At 39.9% G+C, this 25,365-nt stretch overlaps 1 protein-coding gene across 1 annotated transcript in view; it reads right to left on the bottom strand.

Annotated features, from left to right (window-relative positions):
• Positions 1–25,365, bottom strand: part of pde11al (phosphodiesterase 11a, like) — a 295,860-nt gene that overhangs the window by 122,248 nt on the left and 148,247 nt on the right. The window contains exons 3-6 of the mRNA XM_060825345.1: positions 22,491–22,580; positions 18,851–18,991; positions 14,320–14,384; positions 9,932–10,052 (exon numbers count right to left, since the gene is read on the bottom strand). Of these exons, the coding sequence (XP_060681328.1) occupies positions 9,932–10,052; positions 14,320–14,384; positions 18,851–18,991; positions 22,491–22,580 (417 nt within the window). The remainder of the gene's footprint in view (positions 1–9,931; positions 10,053–14,319; positions 14,385–18,850; positions 18,992–22,490; positions 22,581–25,365) is intronic.

Raw genomic sequence — 25,365 nt, 5'->3', positions numbered from 1 at the left:
CACTGTAGTCCTGCCATATCCAGTCATGAATGTTGGTGAATAATTATACACCAGCACACAAATATTCCCATCCTCAATGATGGATGAGCCCAACACATCAGTGAAAAAAATAAGGCTGAAGCATTTGCAGCAACCTTCAGCCAGAATTGCTGAGTGGATGATCCCAGCAACACCTTCAGACAATTCGATTCACTCCACGTGATGTCGAGAAATGGTTGAAAGCACCCAACAATGCAAAGGCTATGGGCCCTGTCAACATTTTGACAATAGCATTGAAACTTTGTGCTCTAAAACTTGCCATTCCTCAAGCCAAGCTGTTCCAGTATAATTACAACATTGGTATTGACCCAACAATGGAGAAAGTTACCCAGATATGGCCTGTACCTAAAAAGCAGGTCAAATCCAACCCAGCCAATTACTCTTGATCATCAGTAAAGTGATGGAAGGTGTCATCAACAGTGCTATTAGGCAGCTCTAGCTTAGCAACAGCTGCTCACTGACACCCAGTTTAGGTTAAGCCATGGCCACTCAGCTCCTGACCTCACTATAGCCTTGGTTCAAACATGGACAAAAGCAATGAACTCCAGAGATGAGGTGAGAGTGACAGCCCTTGTATGATTTCTAGCTCATGATCAGTAATTTGCTGATTTTGTTTGTGGCTCAAATCACCCCCAGATCCCTGGTTCTGAAAGTGGACTCATTAAGGAATGCAAAATGAAGAAGGCAGTAGAAAAGTGTTTCAGGGCAAAAGAATCTGTGTGTTTAATAAATACAAAAGGTAAATATGATAGAAGAAATAAAGACAAATGTAATAATCAGCAAAATTAATGCAATTAACTATATAGAGGACGGTAATTAGATACAGTATCAAATTAAACAGAGGTCAGAACATTATTAGAAGCTAAACAGCAGTTTTAATCACAGAAACCTTAATCAGACTTCCTAACCTTGGGGTTCTTGCAATGTCACCAACCATCTTCCCCTCCCTGTTAGCTAGGTTGGAAACTTTTGATTTTTTGGAGTTTTAGCGCTCCTATCTTCACGCCAAATCTGCGCTTACCATTATGTTACTGGTCTTCCCTTCGGAGGTCAGTTGGCTTCCTGACAGTTAGGAATGTGTGTGAGTGTACTTTGATTGAGGTTGAATACCCATTATCTCCCTGAATGAATACTGGAAAAGTTGGAATGTCTTGGTATTTGTCTAAGTCCCATAATGCCTGGGCTGGGGTAGCCCAAAGGGTAAAAGTTAGTTTCAGCCTAGAGTGTCAGGTCCGGTTTATTGTTTTTTTACAGTCAAGGTGTGAATTGGATTTCCAGGCTGAACAATGGTTTCGAGCAGCTATCCCAGTGTCTGTGTATTTTGGCCAAAACATAGCCCAGCTGCTTTTTCACTTTTAAAACTTTTGAGAAATCTAAGGTTTTGGCCTAGTATTTTGAATGATAGGATTTTCGTTCAATTCTAGATCCTTGACATAAAGGCTACATTTGGCTCTGTGCCATTAAGAAGCTTTAGCAAAACTGGAATCGATAGGTTTTGGGGGCAAACTTTCTGCTGATTGGAGTCATACCTGGCACAAGGGAAGATGGTTGTGGTTGTTGGAAGTCAGTCATCTCAGCTCCTGGACATCTCAGCAGGAGTGCCTCATGGTAGTGTCCTTGGTCCAACCTCTTCATTAGCTTCATCAATGACCTTCCCTCCATCATAATTTCAGAAGTAGGGACGTTTACCAATGATTACATGATGGCCAGCACCATTCACAGTTCCTGTGAAGCAGTCCATCTTCAAATGCAACAAGGCCTGGACAATATCCAGGAATAGGCTGACAAATGGAAAGTAACATTTGTACCACACAGATGCCAGGAAATGACCATCTCCAAGAAGAGACCATATAATCATTGTCCCTTGATGTTTAATGATGTTACCATAATTGAATCCCCCACTAACATCCTGGAGGTTACCATTAACCAGAAACCCAACTGGACTCACCACATAGACAGACTGGCTACAAAAGCAGGTCAAAGGCTAGGAATACTATGGCAAGTAACTCACCTCCTGACTTCCAAAGCTTCCACCATTTTCAAAGCACAAATCAGGAATGTGATGGAATTCTCTCCCCTTACCTGGATGGATGCAACTCCAACAACACTCAAGAAGCCCGACAACATCCAGGACAAAGCAGTCCACTTGACTGGCACAGCCACAAGCATGCACTCCCTCCACCATTGATGCTCTGTCTCAGCGGTGTGTATTATCTAGAAGATGCTAAGCACAAATTCACAAAGGCTCCTGAGATAGCATCTTCCAAACCCATGACCACTTCTATCGAGAAGGATAAGGGCAGAATGGAAACACTAGCATCTGTATGTTCCCTTTCAAGCCACTTACCATCCTGACTTGAAAATACATTGCTCTTCCTTCATAGTCACTAGGTCAAAATCCTGGAATTCTCTACCTAAGGGCATTATGGGTCAACCTACAGTATGTGGTCTGCAACATTTCAAGAAGGCAGCTCACTATCACACCTTCTCAATAGAATCTAGAGATGAGCAATAAATGCTGGCCCAATCAGTAAAGCCCACATTCACTATATGAACAATATGAAATTACTGATCTATACTACAAAAAGGAATCCAAAAATCTCTAAGGACATATCTATTCAAAAACGTGGCAAGTGCAGAAGTGATTAAGGACCTAAAAGTTGATTTACATAGTGTGTCAAAGACATGGCTGAGATATTAACTAAATATATTTCATCTGCTTCTGTCAAAGAAGAAGTTTACGTAACACCAGGTTATAGTCCAACAGGTTTATTTGGAAGCACTAGCTTTCGGAGTGCTGCTTGTTCATCAGTATCAACTACCTGTGATTTTTAACTTAGTCCACCTCAGTCCAACACTGGCACCTCCACACCAAGGCAGATAGTGTTATGCAGGTCATGGTAAAACAGGAGTAAGTCAAATATTCGAAGGGCTTAAAATTGACATTAAGACTGCCTTCACTTAAAATTAACAAGGTACCGTGATCAGATGAGGTGCACCCAAAGACCCTGAAGGAATTCAGAACAGAAATTGCAGAGCACTACATCCAGTTTTTTTGAGTTTTTCTTAAACTCTGGATAGTATCAGCAGACTGGAGAATTGCAAATTTACCATCCTTATTTTACAAAGGGTGTAAAGATCAGCCTAGCAATCAAAGGTTTAAGTTTTAGTTTTAAAGTTTTACTCAGTTTACCCTCAGTGGTGGGGACATTTTAAAAAAATTATTTTGGACAAAATTAATAGCCACTTGGGCAACTTTTCATTAATTAAGGAAAGACAACTCAGATTTGTTAAGGGCCAATAATGTTCAACTAACTTATTTGAGATTTTTGCTGAAGAAACAGGGATATTTGACAAGGGCAGTGCTATTGATATAGACTTCCAGCTGCATCTGACAAGGTATTGCACACAAACATGAGCAAAGTTACAGCTCATGGTCAGGAAAGATTGGGAGCAGCATCCTTGGTCGAGTGACAGCAGGTGAAGAAATATGGTGAATAGGTTTTTTTGGGTTGGAGGGAAGTTTATCATAGAAATCTCCAAGGTTGGATGTTAGGACTCCTCACTTCCTAATATTTATTCATGACCAAGATTTTGGTATATCAGGCTAAATTTCAAAATCAGTGGATGAGTTGAAACGGATATAATCTGCACAATTACGATGATGGTACAGAACTTGAAAGGGGGGGGGGACAGTTTAGTGGAATGGTCAGACCAGTGGCAGATTAAATTTAATGCAGTGAAGCATGAAGAAAGATTTGTATGAAGAACAAAGAAAGCTAATATAAATTCAAGGACACAATTCTTAAGGGGTGAGCAGAGACACTTAAGTGTATCTGCACATGGATCATTAAATGAAGCAGAACAGGTTGAGAGGGCAGTTAATAAAGCAAATGGCATCCTGGACTTTAAGAATAAGGACATAGAATTAAAAAAAGCAAGGAAGTGATGCTCGCTTTTGTGAAACACTGGTTTTATAACAAATGAACAATTACATCTATTTCTGGCCATAACACTTTCTGAAGGTTATGAAGATGTGACAAAGTTTGTGTAATAATGGTTCCAGGATCGATGAACTTCAGCGTTGAAGAAAGGTTAGAGAATTTTGGACTGTGCTCCTTACAGATAGGAAAATTGAGAAATTCAACAAATATACTCAAACTTTTGAGGTGTCTGAACAGACTACGCAGGATGAAATTGTTCCAGCTACTGGAAGGATCAAGAGAGTCCTCAATTAGACGGCATATGTTTAAGGGGAGAGAGGAAAAATTTAAAGGGACATAAGGAGAAACTTTTTCCCACAGAATGTGATGTATTTATGGAATGAGCTGCCAAAGGAAGTGGTGGAGGCTGGTACGATTACAACATTTAAATGGCATCTAGATGGGTATATGAAGAGGAAGTGTTTACAGAGATGTGAGACAAATGCTGGCAAATGGGACTAGATTAATGCAGAGTTGATGGTCGGCATGGATGGGTTGGACCGAAGGCTCTGTTTCCATGCTGTACATCTTGATGAGTCTAACTAGAGGGCATGGGTTAAAGCCTATATAAGATTTTCAGAACTGTTCAGAGGATTCTAGCTGTGGTATGACTGGTGCCTTGTTTAGTTTAAGCAAAATCTCTCTACTTATATATTTCATTCCCTTCGAAATAAAGACCAACATTCCATTTGCCTGGCGTATTATCTGCTGAACATGCTATTACAAGCTAGCTTTTTGAGATTTAAGTGAGGACTCCGAACTCCTTCTGTGCTGTAGCTTTCTGCAGTCTTTCTCCATTGAAATAATATTCAGCTCCTCTACTCCTCTTGCCAAAGTGCACAACCTCACAGTTACCCATATTATGATCCATGGACCAAGTTTTTGCCATTCACTTAAACAGCCTTATCCTCCACAGCCTCATTTTGTAGTCATCACCATTTGCATTCCCTCCTATTTTATATTATCTTCAATCATCACTATTGCATATGCACGTTCCTCATCCAAGGCATTAATGTATATTGTAAATAATTGTTGGCCCAGCACTGATCCTTGTGGTACTTCACTAGTTACAGGTTGTATCCTGAAAACGCTTCCATTTCCCAACTCCTTATCTTCTATTAGTTAGCCAATCCTCTATCCTTGCAAATATATTACTTCTAAAATCATCTGCTACTCACTCATTTGGGAATTATCCCACCTATACCAGGTCAATAACTTGTATTCAACTTTAGCAACTAGTCTCTTAAGGAGGCACTGCATCAAATACCTTTTGGAAGTCAAAACATAAAAAATAAATCAATAAACAGCCCTAAACAATTATTTTTGCCTCCTCTTCAAAAAAGTAACCCTATACATTAGTCATGATCTACTCTTTATAAATTCATGCTTGCTTTTTTTAAATTAGCTGAAAGTTATTGATGTGTTCATTCATTCCATTTGTAATAAATGATGGTAATTTCTTGACAAAAGGTTTTAGGTTAACTAGCTTACCCTGAGATTCCTCTCCCAACTTCTTTAAAACAGCAAACTGACATGTACAATTTTCCAACTTCAAAGAATAGTTCCCAAATTGAGAAACTTTAGGGCATCTGCAATGTTCTCACTTATTCCTTTAAATTACAAAACCTGGGATTTTTGTCACTCTTTGTGTTCTTGTTTTCACTGGGCTGAACTTTTTGAAGCAACATATTCCCTGCTACGCCCCACCCAAGGTAAAAAGTTGGCAATGTCAGCCCACGTATGATCCTGACAAGCAGGCTCAGCAGGTCAACACCTGGCAGCAGCATTCATTGGAGGAATATTTTTAAAAGAATGCCTAGGATGTTTGAGGTATAGCTAAGACTTAGTAAAATTATTGGGAGGAAGCAGCTTGTTCTCCTGCTAGACGGTTGTATAATTTAACAAACCCAAACATAAGCATTTGTGGAATCAACTATCTTGAACTCAGCAGAAAGAGCTTATCAAGAAAATACTCCCAGTCTAAGTTAGCTCTAAATAAGATATAAAAGCTATAAAGCACTTCACTTGATTTGAAATTAGTTCCTTTGGAAAATATGGCATTTTGACTCTATTGAAAATACCTCTGGCATTACAACCAGACACCAAAGAAACCTAAGTTGGACCTGAAGCACAAGAACCATTATTAGAAACCTTTGTGCATAGTTGCCTTATGTCAGTGTTTTTTTTGGAAATTCCGAAGAAACTAGACCATGTCTTAATGGATTTCTCCTATAGAGATGCTACATGAATTTTCTTCAATACAGAATTTCTAAAGACCACCCTCAGTCTGAAGTATATCATGATTTTCACTCCCAAACATTATGCAAACAGCTTTTAGTAATGCCATTGAACGTTAACTAACAACGTGAAGCATCCTCTAGTTGACTGCAATAAAATCTAATAGTAAAGAAATCCCTTTCAACCAATGGTGCACTCCATTTGTGCTGCAGTATAATCATGACAACTCTGCCTGTGTAATTAACATAATTTACAGTGACTAGTCTACAATTCCACAGTTGCATTATTACCTTGAACAGCTTGCTTTGTGGTGACTGTTAGATTATCTCTTGAGACTCATGAACAAAACATAGTGTCCATCAACACACAGATTAATTACAGGCCATAATTTTGCAGAGTGTAACATAACACTCCTTCTACAGCCTGCTAATCTGTGGTGTTCAATGAAAGGAAGAAGATTTAAAACTGAGACATTGCCCAGTGATTGAAAGTGGGAGAATTAGCCAAGATTTTCTCTTGTGTTACTATGTTGATTTGCATCTAATAAGCAGGTACTTATATGACAAAGTTTTAACCAATTTCAGTTATATTTAATTTGTTTTGCAATACTGACAGGTACAATGCAATTAGGCATGAACTATATCACTCTGTTAACACATCCCTGCAGGCAATCACTCGAATTCTTTGGATTATAAATATACCACAATTGGAAAAGTTAGTTTCAAAATGTCCCTTGCTCCCTTCACACCATATTTCTAACATTTAACACACTTCCAGAACACATTAAATTAAGCCGTCAGTATACTTTTAGTAGAAATATAAATAATATTTTTGAATATTGAGATTTGAAGTCTGCTCTGGACAAAGAGAATCAATCCTAATTCACTACTATAACTAATTTAGGTATGTTTTTTCTCCTAAGTAATGAACAAAATAGTCTTCTTGTTCAAAAGCAATTGACTGTAAGTTGGTACAAATTCCAGATATTTGAATTACCCCCAAAAGAGGATGACATCCAGAAGAAGATTGCAGGTTTGAACTGTTTTATCATTTGTTAACTTAAGGAAAGTATTTGAAGGAAATGATTAGCAATGATGAAGGTCTAAATGGTTAATTTTTAAATTTGTTCACTGTGAGTTACTAGAAGTACTTAGATGAACCCAATTCATTTTACAGATTAGATTCCCTACATTGTGGAAACAGGTCCTTGGCCCAACAAGTCACACCGACCTTCGAAGAGTAACCCACCCCACTCTGACTAATGCACCTAACACTATTGACAATTTAGCATGGCCAATTCACCTGACCTGCACATCTTTGGATTGTGGGAGGAAACCAGAGCACCCAGAGGAAACCCACGCAGACACGGGGAGAAGGTGCAGACTCCACACAGGCAGTTGCCCGAGGCTGGAATCGAACCTGGGACCCTGGTGCTGAGAGGCAGCAGTGCTAACCACTGAGCCACCATGCTGCTTCATTAAATACTGCCTGCCAAAGAGAAATAACATTGATTACAAACAAAAAGATGAAAATCAGACATGCTAATAAAATATTTACTGTAGAATTGTCGTAATCATACTGGACCAAAGGGCTGCTCTTTCACTACAGAGAGACGACTGGTTGTTGTTTAACCAAAGGATCACCATGCCTCAGGTGAGCGAAGAGGCTAAGAAGGAAAGATAACCTCAGCCAGGGCAGGAAATGAACCCACACTGTTGAAATCATTCAACATTGCAGACCAACCAACCAGCTAACTGAGCTAACCGACTGTAATATATACTGGATTGCTGATTTTTCTTTGTAAATTTGCAGTACTTGTCCAACCCAGTCCAACACCTTCACATCATTTACAACAAGGCCAGCAGCAAGGCCACAATGCTTGTTGCTGATCCTAAAGAATAACTGCCTAAGAAGATCTCTGTCTCCCCTTTTCTGATAACAATTTAAATCTGATGCCATGAGAAGGAACTTTCTAGCATCCATCAACAGTAATGTCAGCAAGCAAAGAGTGGCCAATCACACTGAAGTATTCTCAGACAGCAAATCAGGAAGTTAAAACCACTTGATACTTCACATTTATTTCAAGTATTTAGATTAACATTGAAGTTAGATAGATGCAAAATTATCAACATAAATACATTTGAAAATACAAGCAAATATCTTGTCTCAACACTGCAAATTGATATTTCACAAGTATAGCATCAGATTTTCAGAACCATTGAAGGTGATTATCAATAATTATGAGATTAATACATTCTTAAAATATCAATTGGACCCACTCAATAGGGTGGAACATTTCCAAAGTAAAAAAATCACACAACATCAGGTTATAGTCCAACAGGTTTATTTCCAAGTACAAGCTTTCAGAGGGCTGCTCCTTCATCATTGTGTGATTTTTAACTTTGTCCACCCCAGTCCAACACCAGCAAATCCACATCATTTCCAACAAGGCCAACAGCAAAGAAGTGAACATTTTCATGCATTAACTGAGTTTTTAGGAATTGTTGTCTAACATTATGGAGTATAACAGTGCAATCATTGGAAAAGTGCTGAATAGGTGACAACAATTTCTGAATTTTTTAATGCACTATTCTGTACAAAGTTGCTGTCAGTTTAGAGGATTATTGATAAGAAAACACCATCAAATTTACCTTCACTGATGCTGCAAAATCTAGGTCATGATATCCCATTTCTTTTCATATTTCTAATTTGATTCAAATAGAAGTCACAAATATCATGTCTGGGTTCTGCAGCCAATGATTACAAATGATTAATGTTTGTTCTGTGATATTCCACATCTAAATTAAGCAACAATAAAAATTTTTCAAGAGTCTTTGTAAACTCAATGATATTGCATACTACCATTTGTTTAAATTTGTTCTTGAATTAATACATTTTATACTCAATGTTGAAAGATATTAGATTTGTCAAATGGAACATGCAAAGATTTAACATATTATATAAGAATTATGAATCGTTACATCAAATGTAACATGACTTCCATGTATTATATAATTTGTTCTATTGTCCCTTAATGCTTTTTATTCTTTCATGGGATATGGGTATAATACTAGGCAAATATTTATTACCTATCACTAATTGCCCTGCAGATGGTATGGTGAACCAGAGTCCACTAGACTTATTTTTTTTCTATTTCTGACAGCCACAGGCATAATTTCGGAGAGAAAACTCAATTTTTTGCCAAATTATCACCTTGGGTCTATGACCTACAACCATGAGAAATAAGTAAAAATTGACTCAATTGGTAACACTCATTACCCATGGTCAGAAACCCTAGTATCAGATGGTAGGGTCTGAGGCACAATGCAATTCAATATTGAGGCAGTTTTGCACTGTCAAGAATAGAAACCTTCACATGAGACTGTCACTCTTGTTCAAGAGTTGATATAGTTCTTGCAGCACTATTAAAGAAGCAAAGCCATGTCCTACATTTTTCCCTCAACTAACACTAACAAAACCACTTTGCACAGAATGGAATTTTATTTTTTTAATACTATAGGGTTATTGTGGTACTGAAATTTGCTTCTGGAGGAAGTCAGGTCTGGAAATACGAACTCATGGAATGGAGATTAAAGGAAATTAGAATGGGTCTTTGAGTGTGCAATTATTTAGCATGGTTTGTACAAGGATCTAGCTAATTTACTTCTTACCTCAGTATCGAAACGAGGATCCTGATAGGCATCACTGATATTCACCGGCAGGCCTGTCGATGCTACCAGCTCTGCAATGCTGTTGTTTACCAGCCAATCAGAGCAGGATAATTTCTCCATGCTGGCTTTGACAAGGATTAAATCAATATCAAAATTAGAATTTCACCGAGATTAAAAAGTCCCACACTAACAATGCTTTACTTTCTGAAATCACTGACAACTTTAAAGCCCACAAATCATAATTGGACAATTAAGACTTTGGTGCGTTAGGAAACCTGTAATTGACAGAATATAAGACTGTAATTGGTAACCTACATAAATACACTACTCCATTTGGCAAAATAACTGCAAGAAAATACCTTGAGATACATTCCAATCCCTCAAACTTCAAAAAACAGCATTTAATGGTTAACATTTTTATTGGCTATGTAACCATGGTATTTATTTGTACATAAACATTGTGAAAGACTTTCTACTTGCATATGTCAGGAGCACATATCTGGAAATCGTTCACTTTTAAGCTGTGATATTTTAGGAACTAAATACAACACTAAAATGGAAGATCATCCCATGACTTGAGTAAGTATGAAAGTGATGTTTTAAAATCAAACAAAAACTAACAGCTGGACATCTGTTCCTAATTGAAGAAATCTTCCAGGAATATAAAGCAGGTCAATCAGTATCTATGGAGGAAAGCAAAATATAAAATTTGGAAGAAGACAGTGCCTGAGACATCAACCTATTGTCACACTCAGGGAGACGAGCTGAATCAGCTCCACTCTTTTCAATTTTCTCATCTGGCTGCAACAAAAACTTTCATATTAGTTTTTGCATGCAGCTACACTTCACTCCAAATACCAGAAACAAATAAAGAGCCAATTACCTGTTTTTTTTTGAGCAACTGAAAAAAGAAGAGCAAGTTTACTATTCACTAACTCCGAGAAAAAAAATTAGATGAAACATCAATCACATATATTAAAAGATCTACATGAACTCAGACAGTAAGTTGAATAGAGGATACTGCCTGCTCTAAAAAGAAAGAAAAAATATGCAGTTTTCAGACTGTAGGCTTCCTGAGAGCGTAGAATCACAGAACCCTTCAATGCGGAAGTAGGCCATTCAGCCCATCAAGTTCACACTGACCGTCCAAAGAGTATTCCACCCAGACCCACCCTTCTAACCTATCTCCATAACCCTGCATTTCCCGTGGCTAATACACCTAACCTTGCACAACCCTGGACAGTATGAGCAATTTAACATGGCCAATTCACCTAATTTGCATACCTTTGGACTATGGGAGGAAATCAGAGCGCCGACAGGAAACCCATGGGAGAATGTGCAAACTCCACACAGACAGTCACCCGAGGCTGGAATTGAACCCAGGTCCCTGGTGCTGTGAGGTGACAATGCTAACCATTGGGCCACTGTGCCACTCGTGAGTTTTAATCTGAGACCAAGATTCGTTAGGGATGCCCTGCATCAATGGCCATCTTAAATATTTCAAATATCTTTGAATTCTGGATGTAAGTTTGCTCGCTGAGCTGGAAGGTTCATTTCCAGACCCTACTAGGTAACATCTTCAGTGGGCCTCTGGGCAAAGCACTGCTGATGATTTCTGCTTTCTACTTATATGTTTGGGTTTCTTTGGGTTGGTGATGTAATTTCCTGTTATTTTTCTCAGGGGGTGGTAGATGGGGTCTAGCTCGATATGTTTGTTTATAGAGTTCCAGTTAGCATGCCATGCTTCTAGGATCTCTCATGCATGTCTCTGGCTTGTCCTAGGATGGATGTGTTGTCCCAGTCAAAGTAGTGTCCTTCATCTGTATGTAAGGATACTAGTGAGAGTGGGTCATGTTGTTTTGTAGCTAGTTGGTGTTCATGTATCCTTGTGGCTAGTTTTCTGCCTGTTTGTCCAATGTAGTGTTTGTTACAGTTCTTGCATGGTATTTTGTGCAAGCAAAAATGAACAAAACTAATGTCAGAGACAAGATGCTTTCCACATAAATGAAGAGGAGCCAAATATTGGACAGCCCAACACCCACACTTTCTGCAATGTTGGGGTATATTTGCCTCCTAGAATGAGAAAGAACCAGATACTATAGGGGATGAACATAGGTTGCATTGTTGTTATTTTCCATCTCAATGGGGTAGCGTGCTGAGGAAATGAGATGGCAACCAAGCGTCAACTCTTCTGCTCCTTGGATGCTGCCTGACTTGCTGTGTTTTTCCAGCACCACACACACTCAGCACATTTGGTATGCAGGGTTAGTGCTCTCAGGGATTGGGGTGAGTTACAGCAAGTGAGGGATAAGTTTGCATGCAATGGCGAGAGCGATGGAGTATTAGCCTTTGTGAGAGTTATGTCCAGTAGAAGTGATTGAGTGAGCATGGTGTATCGGAGATAAGTTGCTAGCATTTACGCTGGTAAAGTGGAGAAGGACGGTGAAGAAGTAGCTAAGACTACGTCAATCTGGTGGCAACCAGAAGCCAGGCTTGCACGGTCTGGTATCCTGACCTCCATTGCTGGTCCTGTTGGAAGAGAAGTCCTGCCTGTACAGCATCCTGTCCAGCAGGAGGTCTGGGGCCATGCTTGGACAGCATCGTAATGATTTCCCCCTGTCTGCCGTGTCCTTGCTAAATGTAAGGAATGGCACAAGGCCGCTCTGGACTGACAGTACTTGTCCTGGTATGCAATGGGCTTTCAAAGATGGCACAGGCGCAAGAGATGCCAATTTATTCTGAGATATCCTGGCTGTGGTGAGTTGTTCAGGTAATGGTATGGACTAAGATGGGACTGAAATTACATATAAGGGATGCCTTAGGAATGGGATAGGTAGTTAATATAGTGCCTTTGTTAAAATACATTGAGAAAATTCACTAAACCTTGAGGCAAATAAAAACTCCAAAAATCTCAGCACAACTTGCACATCGGCAAAAAAAGTAAGATTCAACCCAACGTGCTTTTGTTTGTTTGTGTTCATCTGTATACGTGTAGAGGATTTTAAAAAGGGGGTTGGAATCTTTGTTAGCAGAGACAAATGTTGACAGCTCATAGCTGCTAACTTTTGTGATTAGAAGTTACTTATCTATAATAATTAGTAGTTTTTGTTAAGTATCGAAACTTGGTTTCTGTTAACTCCATTGCTGCAAACAAGTAAATCAGGGTGTCTGCACGCTTTGATTGGATCATAATGTTTGATGACTGTGGGAGTAGTGGGGCTAGAGAATCAGTGCACTTTCCCAAGTGGATAGTAACATGAGAGGCTTGTTTAGTCTTGGATCATGAGGTTCACACTTCTAAGTGTGGAAGCAAGCCATTCAGTCTATCGAGTCTATACTGACCCTCCGAAGAGCATCACACCCTGACCTACCCCACTACCGTATCCCTGTAAACCTACATTTCCCATGACTAATCCACCTAGCCTGCACATCCCTGGACACTATAGGCAATTTATTATTGCCAATCCACCTAACCTCTACATCTTTGAACTGTAGGAGGAAACTGGAGCACCTGGAGGAAACCCATGCAGACATAGGGAGAATGTACAAACTCCACACAAGGAGAATGTAAAAACTCTACACAGACAGTTACCCAAGGTTAGAATTGAACCCAAGTCCCTAGCACTGTGAGGCAGCAGTGCTAACCACTGAGCCACCATGCCACCTTCCATTGCTAATAGTAGACCACTGTGCAGTTGTATTTATATGATGCCCTGATGGTGTACTAATAAAGTGCTAATATCAATAGGAAGAAAAATCTGCACATCATTCTGATGCGTTTAAGATTCAAAAGTGAATTTTTATTGAAATGGCATGAAGTGCTGCAGCAATTAATTTGAATCCTTGTGTGAAGGTCACGTCCAAAGCACCTTAATCTGTTTTTGTTCTATAGTGTGATTAGAACCAAATATTACCCTGAAATAGACTGGTATCTCACAGTGAATAATGTAGGCTGGTCCTGAATTTCTGTAGGATTGCACTGGCCTCATAGCTTTACCTCAATAAGGAATCAGTGGAACCCCTGGACCACTTGTATCTGTTTTCATCTTTGATCTGAACATTGTATCCATCTCTTACCAAAGTTACAAACATAAAGTTTTTCTTCCTAAAATGTTTTTTAAAATTTTCTATTAACTAATAGGGCTAGGACATTTTCCAATTAATCTATTAATGTTGTAGTTTGTTTTGCAATTAAATGAAACTATTACAATATTCTGCAGGATTGTAAACTATCCCAGTGCAGTGTGATACGCTAGCATGCATCTTTTGGATAATGTATAATTTGTGTTGATGGGAGTAGCACAGTCCTAATAAACTTCTCACACTTGTGTATGGAAGCTATAATTAATTATCTTTCTTGTAAGTGTAAACGCAATTATGTTCCTCACCTGGTTTCACTGTCTGCACAACACAGTGGGGACATCAGTTCGAAGGTCTTTGAAAACTTCACCACCTGCTCAACAGTGAAACATGACACTGTCATCTTTCCACAAAGATGTTTTATCTTGAAGCTTGAGAGAACTTAATTAAGCTATGCTTGGAATGTAGTTCTGCCAAACAGCACAAAGATCAGACAACTCTGAAACACACCAACCTCACCAAACTCCGAAACAGGCACATGTTTTGACATCGTCTTTCATTCATGAATTAAATTTCTAGAGCCAATTAGCAGCTGAATCTGCTGAAAAAGATTAAGCTTTTTTTGTCTTTGGTCTGCCCGAATTCTTGTTCTCTGATATCAGAAGGAAGGTACTCCTTCCAGACTTCTACTAATGCTCATTTAATGCCACTCACTTTTAAGCACAAAGCTAAAGTACAGAAAAAAGCATAAATTTAGATGGTGTGTCATAGAGTCATAGAGATAAAGAGATGTACAACATGGAAACAGACCCTTCGGTCTAACCTGTTCCATGCTGACCATTTATGCCAACCCAATCTAGTCCCACCTGCCAGCACCCGGCCTGTATCCCTCCAAACCCTTCCTATTCATATACTCATCCAGATGCCTTTTAAATGTTGCAATTGTACCAGCCTCCAACACTTCCTCTGGCAGCTCATTCCATTCACGTACAACCCTCTGCGTCTCTTTATATCTTTTATATCTTTCCCCTCTCACTCTAAACCTATGCCTTCTAGTTTTGAACTCCCCCACCCCAGGGAAAAGACTTTGTCTATTTATCCTATCCATGCCCCTCATAATTTTATAAATCTCTATAAGGTCACCCCTCAGCCTCCGATGCGCCAGGGAAAACTGTCCCAGCCTATTCAGACTCTCCCTATAGCTCAAATCCTCTACACCTGGCAACATCCTTGTAAATCTTTTCTGAACCCTTCCAAGTTTCACAACATCTTTCCAATAGGAAGGAGATCAGAATTGCACACAATATTCCAACAGTGGTCTACCCAATGTCCTGTACAGCTGCAAGATGACCTCCCAACTCCTATACTCAATACTCTGACCAATAAAGGAAAGCATACCAAACACCTTCTTCACTCTCCTAACTGCCTGAAACTATCCTTTCAAAGAGCTATGAACCTGCACTCCAAGGTCTGTTTGTTCAGCAATACTCCTTAAGACCTTACCATTAAGTGTATACGTCCTAGGAGAAAGTGAGGACTGCAGATGCTGAAGATCAGAGCTGAAAATGTGTTGCTGGAAAAGCGCAGCAGGTCAGGCAGCATCCAAGGAGCAGGAGAATCGACCTTTCGGGCATGAGCCCTTCTTCAGGAATCTTGTATACGTCCTGCACTGATTTGCTTCCCTAAATGTAGCACCTCGCATTTTTCTAAATTAAACTCCACCTGCCACTCCTCAGCTTAGAGAACCCACAAAGGCATTGTGAGTTATGACATCAAATGGACAACAGCAGTTCACAAAGGCAGCGGACCCCCACATTCTCAGGGGAACAATAGATAGGCAATAAATGATGGCCCAACCAGAAGCTGCCATTTACTATGAATTAATTAAAGAAAACTGCAGTGGGCCAACTATGGAATTGACTGTGGCCAAATCCTGGACTAGAAACAGCCGAGTCCCTAGCTTGTCTGTGGCATTATTTCCTGACTAACTGGGGTCCACCCTCACCAAATTAAACATACTTCCACATTTTTCTTCCACACATAGCCTGAGCTTCAGGAGAATGGCAATGTTTGCCACAATGGCTGCCAGCACATGCTGAACTTCGAACACACTGATGTAACACCATGCCATACAGTGATAACATGCATCCCCCATCCCCTGACTGCTATCTGTTCCCTTCACAGTTTCCTACTGCCACAAGCTGCCTGCCTTTCCCTCTGCTCGAATGTTCTATTTCTCAGTCAGAAGCTGCTGGCTTCCACTTCCCCTGTGCTAGAATTCAGCTCTCAGCGCAAGAGACTTCTAGTTGCTTTTCCCTCTGTGCTAAAGCTTTCCCTTTGATCCAGAGACGACTGCCTGAGCCTGACTGCAAAAGCTACATGTGAGAGAACAAATGCTGCCTGATCCATTTCATATTCTGAGGCTGCTGTGTTGCTGATGCCCAATTATGTGGTTCGAGGGTCCAGAGAGATATCATGCTCATTGACAATGGAGGCACCAGCAGCAGTTGGGAGTGATTCTATCCAAAGTGAAGAGAACAAAGTTGGCAGGCAAAGCAATGAACTACCAAGATTTATGACGGAGGACGCTATGCAACCGAAATCTGTTCGGATTTTACTGTTACATCTTGGAAGCATCGGGTTTCTCAGGAGAAGTTAATCAGGAAGGAGCTAGTTAATATGGTGACAGTATAATTAATGAGATACAAATACACACAAATAAGCTTCCGACCATCTGATGGTGAGAATTGATCTTGATCTAACAAGGTATGTCTTAATTGTCACAGATTAACTTGATGGTAAGCATGTGATTTCTGAACTGTCAGCCAACTAAGTCATCATTCTCACCACTACACTTGCCAGCTCTGGAAAGGGAACACTGTGCCCTATATAGATTAGATTAGATTACTTACAGTGTGGAAACAGGCCCTTCGGCCCAACAAGTCCACACCGACCCTTCAAAGCGCACCCACCCAGACCCATTCCCCTACATTTACCCCTGCACCTAACACTACAGACAATTTTGCATGGCCAATTCATCTAAGCTGCACATTTTTGGACTGTGGGAGAAAACCGGAGCACCCGCAGGAAACCCACGCAGACACGTGGAGAATGTGCAAACTCCACACATTCAGTTGCCTGAGGCGGGAACAAATCTCTGATCTGTGCATTTAATATGATTGTCTCATCTCACCACATGCTACAACAAAAAAAAGTCACAACAGAATCGTTCTCTGATGCAAAGTGAGGGGTCTTCAATCAGATAAAAATTTTCAAGTCAGTAGAATCATTCTAAATTTGGTAGCTTTCCAATGTCTTGTTCAGGGGAAGGAGTTTTAATCATTTGTAAACAATAATGTGGTAAAACATGGATCACATGAAACTTGAATAAAGTGGAGGAAAAACATCCAATTCCTGTACTCAATACACTGACCAATAAAGGAAAGCATACCAAATGCCTTATTCACTATCCTGTCTACCAGCAACTCTACTTTCAAGGAACGATGAACCTGCACTCCAAGGTCTCTTTGTTAAGCAACACTCCCCAGGACCTGACCATTAAATGTATAAGTCCTTTCCAAAATGCAGCATCTCACGCTTATCTAAATTAAACTCCATCTGCCATCCCTTGGCCCATTGGCCCATCTGATCAAGATCTTGTTGTAATCTGAGGTAACCTTCCTCCTGAAGAAGGGCTCATGCTCGAAACATCGATTCTCTTGCTCCTTGGATGCTGCCTAACCTGCTGCGCTTTTCCAGCAACACATTTTCAGCTCTAACCTTCTTCCCTGTGTACTATACCTCCAATTTTGGTGTCATCTGCAAACTTTCCAACTATCCCTCCTACATTCACATCCAAATCATTTATATAAATGACGAAAAACAATGGACTCAACACCAATCATTGTGGCACACTGCTGGTCACAGGCCTCCAGTCTGAAAAGCAACTCTGCACCACACCCTCAAACTTCTTCCCTTGAACCAGTTCTGTACCGAAATGGCTACTTCTCCCTGTATTCCATGTGACCTAACCTTGCTAACCAGTCTACTGTGAGGAACCTTGTTAAATGCCTAACTGATGTCCATAAAGATCACATCAACCACTCACCCCTGCCCTTATCAATCCACTTTGTAATTTCTTCAAAACACTTGATCAAGTTAGTGAGATACGATATCCCAAGCACAAAGCCATGTTGACTATCCATAATCAGTATTTGCCTTTCTAAATACATGTAAATCCTGTCCCTCCAACATTTACCCACCACCAATGGCAGGCTCACTGGTCTATAGTTGCATGGCTTTTCCTTATCACCTTTCTTAAATAGTTAACCACCTCCAGTCTTCTAGCACCTCACCTGTGCCTACAGATGATACAAATATCTCAAGAATGGCCCAGCAATCACTTCCTTAGCTTCCCACAGAGTTCTCGGGTACACCTGATCACAGCTCGGGGATTTATCTACTTTTATGTGCTTTAAGATATCCAGCACCTCCTCCTCTAATGTGGATATTTTTCACAATGTTGCTATTTAGTTCCCCACATTCCCTACCTTCCATATCCTACTCCACAGCGAACACTGACCTTTTAAGAATTAATGTTTTAAGAACTAACTTGAAATTGTTCAAACTCATATTATATATAAGTTCTTTAAGGTCAAAGCCTTCATTGCGTCAATCTGAGCTGGATTTGAATCTGCGCATGAGATACAAAAGTTTGTGGAAGGAAAGAAATTAATTTGGATCAATGCAAATGAATTTGCAGTTAAATCTACAGAACACTAATTCTCTTGATATGATAGTTACTGTAGGTTGAGAAAAGATAAACAATAAAACACTTACAGGAGATTCAATATCTTCCAGCAGGAGGACAGAACATCGTTCACATTGCAACAGGGTCAGAGCTCTCTGCATGATCTTCCGAACAACCTTCTCTAGCTCTATCTGCTCTTCAAACAAGTCATTGACAACCTCCAGCAATGCCTGAAACCATCAATAATAGGATTAATTGAACAGCAGCAACAAATATTAGGTCAATAGGGTTGTAGCAAACATACAATAGCTAAAAAAAAGCTTGATTTAAAATTCAATAAAGCATACATGAAGCTAAAGTACATCATGGAAGAGGCAGAATTGTTTGGATAAGGAAAATATCGTGGCCTCCATTCCAAATTAAAGAAGAGTAGCTGGTCATTATTTTGTTAGTATGACGTGCATCATTCTAAACAGCTAGGATAAATGATGGTATAGTTAATAATTTTAGAGATGACACCAAAATCGGAGGTGTAGCAAACAGCGAAGGAGGTAACTTCAGAGTACAATGGGATCTTGATCAGATTGGCCAGTGGGTTGAGGAATGGCAGTTGGAGTTTAATTTAGGTAAATGTGAGGTGCTGAATTTTGGAAAGGCAAATCAGGGCTGGACTTATATACTTCACAGTAAGGTCCTGGGGAGTGTTGCTGAACAAAGAGACCTTGGAGTGCAGGTTCATAGTTCCTTGAAAGCGGACTCGCAGATAGATGGGATAGTGAAGAAGGCATTTAGTATACTTGCCTTTATTGGTCAGAGCACGGAAAATAGGAATTTGGTGGTCATGTTGTAGCTATACAGGACATTGGTTAGGCCACTTTTGGAATATTGTGTGCAATCTAGTCTCCCTCCTATAGGAGGCATATTGTGCAACTTGAAAGGCTTCAAAAACAATTTACAAGGATGTTGCCAGGGTTGGAGGGTTTGAGCTATAGGAGAGGCTGAATAGTCTGGGCTGTTTTTCCTGGAGCGTCGGAGGCTGAGGGGTGACTGCATAGAGCTTTATAAAATCATGAGAGGCATGGATAAGGTAAATAGACAAAGTCTTTTCCTTGGGGCAAGGGAGTCCAGAAGTAGAGGACATAGGTTTAAAGTGAGAGGGGAAAGATTTAAAAGGGAGCTAAGGGGCAACTTTTTCATGCAGAGGGTCGTGCATGTATGCAATGAGCTGCCAGAAGAAGTGATGGAGGCTGGTCCAATTACAACATTTAAAAGGCATCTGGATGGGTATATGAATAGGAAGGGTTTAAGAGGGATATGGGCCAAGTGCTAGCAAATGGGATGAGATTACGATATCTGGTTAGCAGGGACAAGTTGAGCGAAGAGTCTGTTTCTGTGTTGTACACCTCTATGACACTAAGATATTCTCACGTATATATCACCTTATGCTATTAAAACATCTTAAGGTGTTAATTAGAGTGAATTATATTTCAGCACAACAACACCTCTTCTTCCTCAGGAGGCTAAGAAAATTCGGCATGTCCATAAGGACCCCCACCAACATTTATAGATGCGCTACCGAAGGCATTATATTTGGATGCAGCACAGCCTGGCATGGCAACTGCTCTGCCTGGAACCATAAGAAACTACAGAAAGTTGTGAACACAGCCCAGACCATCACGGAAGCCAACCTCCCATCCATGGACACCATTTACACTTCTCATTGCCACAGAAAGGCAGCCAACATCATCAAAGGCCCCTCCCATCCCGGCTATACTCTCTTCCATCAGGCAGAAGACACAAAGGCTTAAACATACGTACCCACAGCTTCGAGAACAGCTTCTTCCCTGCTGTTATTGGACTTCAGAATGGACGTGTCAAATTTCAAATCTAATGTTGACCTTGCTTTTTGTACATCATCTTTGCAGCCATAACTTTGTATTCCACGCTCTGTTCAATCAACCTATGATCTTTATGTCTTTGTACGTTATGATCTGCCTGTATTGCACGCAAAACAAAACTTTTCACTATACTTAGATACATGTGACAATAATAAATCAAATCAAATCAAATCAAGTGTAATGTTCATTATATACAGCAACTCAAAATACATTGCAATGTCAAAAGTTTCTGCCAAACAGCCTAAAAATAGCTCTTTTCTCCTCAAAATAATCAAGGCTGAAGTGTTTATTAGCAAAACTTATTTTAGACTAAATATAACCACAAATTCACAGTAATGTTGTTTCTTGGGTGGAACACCACTCCATTATGATATGGTCTAATTCTGCCCTATGTGTTAACCCAAATAACATAAGCAACAAAGTTCAGGTTTGTGTTGAGACATGTCTTGAAGTTATTAACAATATTAAATATTTACATTGCTATGATATATTAGACCTTTTCATAGTCTGGGGTCTCTGCTTACTGATGTTACTGTATATTAAATATACCTGAATGGCTGGCTGAATACTGACTTTATTACACTGAGAGTCTGAAGGCGAGACAAGTACCTTTATACCTGAACACATATTGTCCTGATGTAATGTAACTCCCTTAAAGATACACTGTTTTTAAGATGATTGATATATCTTTTCAGCTTTTAGTGGTAGACTGACAAAGAAATATTGACCAGAATATTGGGGCAACATGCTGAAATGTTTCAATGTTCACGTTGACCAAAACAGAAAGCAGTGGGGTGTTTGATTAACACTTCTGACATTGAATGCTCCGTCCAAATTATACTAGACTGTTGTGTTAAAATTACAAGCTGACCACTATAATTTAGTAACTTTTGGTTGGGCCATTGTTACTTTTTATCACTAGAACTATTGCCTATTATGAGTAACTATAAACCATATTATAGAATGTAAAAAGGAGTGCAACACCTGTATCTTTCAACATAGAGTCTTAATGATCTACGTTTTCCCTCATTCCAGCACTAAAAAAATGCAATTCTGATCTTCTTTCGCCCCATCACAAAATGTTAGTAATTGTAGCGTGGTACTAAGGTGGGACACTTTAGCTCCACAAATTTACTTGTAAGCTTGAATATACTGCAGCAATCACAGCATTAACATGGTGTCTAGCTGTTGTTCATATAATAATCCACTTGAAGCATACAGAAATATGAATTCAATGAAAAAACTTATTTCCTTGTCTTGTGGTCTAAAACAAGTATTACTAATAAATATTTAAGCCTCAATTACTTTGAGCAGAAAGAAGCTATGTTTGCTCCCTCTGGCAAATAATTCAACATAAAGCAAAACTATCAAATGGTCTGGACTTGCTTTAAATTTCTTTGCTATTTCATTTCCATTCGCTTCAACAGAAATGAAAATTGGGAGCGATGTTGATTGTTGGTTGAATGTTGATTGATTTATTGTTGTCACATGTACCAAGATACAGTGAAAAGTATCGTTATTCATGCTATACAGGCAGATCATACCACACAAAGTGCATCAGGATTGCAGAATACAGTGTTACACACACAGAGAAGATGCAGAGAGAGAGAGAGAGATGTTCATTCAAAAGTCTGATAATATTGGGGAAGAAGCTGTTCTTGAATCTATTCATACATACATTCGAACTTTTCTATCTTCTGCCAACGGAAGAGGGAAGGTGTATTGTAGGCAGTTGATTATACACTTTACATTACCATTCCATCATAATTACATCCACATCATTTCAGTTCAAATACTGGACTATGAAATAACATTGTTCATTGACACACACCCTGCTTCTATCATATTCCTTCCGGGATGCTGCAAAGAGTTTTGCATTCGAAATGGATATTCCACAGAATGGCAGGTACATCTGCAGCAACTGGAAAAAAAACAGAAACATAATTACATTCCTTGCAAGATATGAGCATGGGTCTGCAAAAGCATGGTGAGCAAATTTCCAGTCCGGACTCTGGACTGGATGAATACTTTTATAACTTTACTTTTACAATATCCTTTTCTAATTAAAAGACATTTCTTAAAATTGCTACACCTTGTAGTATCAGTTAGCAAATATAACACACCTTAAAAACATGGTACATTCTGAAGAGGAAGTGAATGGTGATTTGTTTATTTTAACTCTATCTTTGAGCATGATGATGAACACAAGTATCCCATTGACTAAACATAAAGCAATAAAATGTGCCAGACCACAGAAAACCTTCCAGCTTGCAATAAACAGACTCCAGAAAAAAAATCACAAACAAATCAAAAAAAGATATTCTGAACCAATCCAGTTGTTCAGTTAGATTTTTGTACAGTTTTTGTCACCAGTGTTTTTTTTCACAGAAGTGTGTTACAGATAAACATAACAACATGCAACAGGTACATACAAAAATAAACAGTTTCAAAAATTAGTTAGATCCCCCCACAGAATTGCTGCACAGATGAGAGGAATGCCTGGAAGAAGTTTCTCCTTCTGAGGTCTTTTAGTTTGCCTGAGTGAGGGATCAAGGATTGAGATATGCCTCGATTTCAGGGTTACAAATGTCACATGAGCTTTAAGTGGGGATTTACTGTTTTACTGACAAATCTCATGTGTGAAAGCCAATTCGATCCCTGAGCTTTAAACAAAAAGAGAAGTTCCATTTATACAGTACCTTTCAGGTTCCCGAGACCTCCCAGTGCATTTCTAATGAACTAATTGTGTAGTACCGTTATTAATTAGTAGGAAATCTAAATAGCCAATTCTCAAACTCAGTAACATCCCACAAAGAGCGAATGAACAAAAATGTAGTATTCACAGAATGATGGATTCAAAGGCATTTATAGCACAAAAGGAGGCCATTCGGCTCATCATGTCCATGCCAGTCAACAAAGATCAGATTATACTAATCCCTGGAGGCTATGGCAACACAAGTGAGTACCTAAATACTGCTCAAGTGTCACAATCATTTCTTACTCAATACCCTTTCAGACAAGTAGTTCCAGACTCCCAAATTTCTCAACTCTTTTCTTTGCCTTCTTTCTCTTTTCTTAAATCTAGGCTCACTGATTCTGACAGGAGAAAGTGAGGACTGTAGATGCTGGAGATCAGAGTCAAGGTGCGTGGTGCTGGAAAAGCACAGCAGGTCAGGCCGCAGCTAAGGAGCAGGGTAGTCAACGTTTTGAACATAAGCTCTTCATAAGGAATGTGGGGGAAGGGAGGTAAGGGGGCTGAGAGATAAATGGAAGGGGGTGGGGCTAGGGGGAAGATAGCTGGGAATGCAATAGGTCAATAAAGGTGGTCGGGGGGTGATAGGCCAGACTGGAGGGTGGAGCATATAGGTGGGAAGGAAGAGGAATAGGTAGGATAGTTCAAGAGGACAGTGCTGAATTGGAAGGTTGGATCTAGGATAAGGTGGGAGGAGGGGAGATGAGGAAACTGGTGAAATCAACATTGATCCCGTGTGGTTGGAGGGTCCCAAGGCGGAAGATGAGACATCTCCCTCCAAGGCGTTCAGGTGGCTAGAGTCTGGCGGTGGAGGAGGCTACATACTTGCATGTCCTTGGCGGAGTGGGAGAGGGAGTTGAATTGTTCAGCCAGGGCAGTGGGGTTGATTGGTGCATGTGACCCAGAGATGTTTGCTGAAACGTTATGCAAGTTGCCCATCCTATCAATATGCTCTTACTTTACAAATTTCCACCAGTTCCTGTCTCAAATTTGCTGCTCCAAGGAAAGGAACCCCAGCCTATCCAATTTTTTTTCTCATGAAACAGACCCTCCAGGCCAGGTATCATCCCTCTCTAGTGCAATCACATGCTTTCTATAGTGTGGTGACCACAACTGCACGTAGTGCTCCATTTGCAGCTAACCAGTATTTTCTACAGTCTTGTTGCTCATAGCTGAGGATCTGTTGATCTTCCAGCTGAAGGAGTTGACCCCGACTGAGTGTTGCACATTCCAAGGTCCAGGACTATGTGTTGAGGGACGCGCTGAAGCTTGGGGCAGCTGCCGCCAAGGCGCGATGAGGAAAGACCACTGTGTAACGTCTGCCTGCCTAAAGAAGAACAGGGGACCCATGCAGTCATTTGGGCTCTGCTGATGCCTCAGCTAAAAATGTAATTGTACAGACCTGTAAATAGGAATGATTACTCTGTTTCGGTATGCAAAGAAGTGGAATGTTTACATATGTATGGCATGTCCAACTGTATAGACCATCAAATTATTTTATGAATAAAGTATATTTTGAAATTAAAAAAAGTACTAAGCAGAGGGTATTTTATATATATATATTTATATATATAGAGAGAGAGAGAGAGAGAGAGAGAGAGAGAGAGAGAGAGAGAGAAAAGTAATGGTATTTGTTGAGGTTTGTCCCGAGCATCTCTGTGCTCTATGGTCTGTTCCCCGGATGCATGCCGAGACAAATATCAACGGCGCTTGGAGGACCATCAACTTGTTGAAGAACACTCGTTAGTCTACCCAAAACATATTGGTCTTCTCAAGCAAGGAGTTGCAGACCGGCACATTCGAAGGTCCAGGACAATATGCTGAGGGATGCACTAAAGCGCAGGGCAGCTGCTGCCAAGACACAGTGGGGAAAAAGGTCTTTCTGTGGTTCAGTCATCAAACACCCCAGGGCCTCAAACATATCTACATATAGTCTTGTATATTGGCCTTTAGT

Source organism: Hemiscyllium ocellatum, chromosome 5, assembly GCF_020745735.1.
Source record: "Hemiscyllium ocellatum isolate sHemOce1 chromosome 5, sHemOce1.pat.X.cur, whole genome shotgun sequence".
Classification (NCBI taxonomy): domain Eukaryota; kingdom Metazoa; phylum Chordata; class Chondrichthyes; order Orectolobiformes; family Hemiscylliidae; genus Hemiscyllium; species Hemiscyllium ocellatum.
Note: the sequence above shows the minus strand (reverse complement) of the source record. Positions and strands in the feature narration are given on the sequence as shown.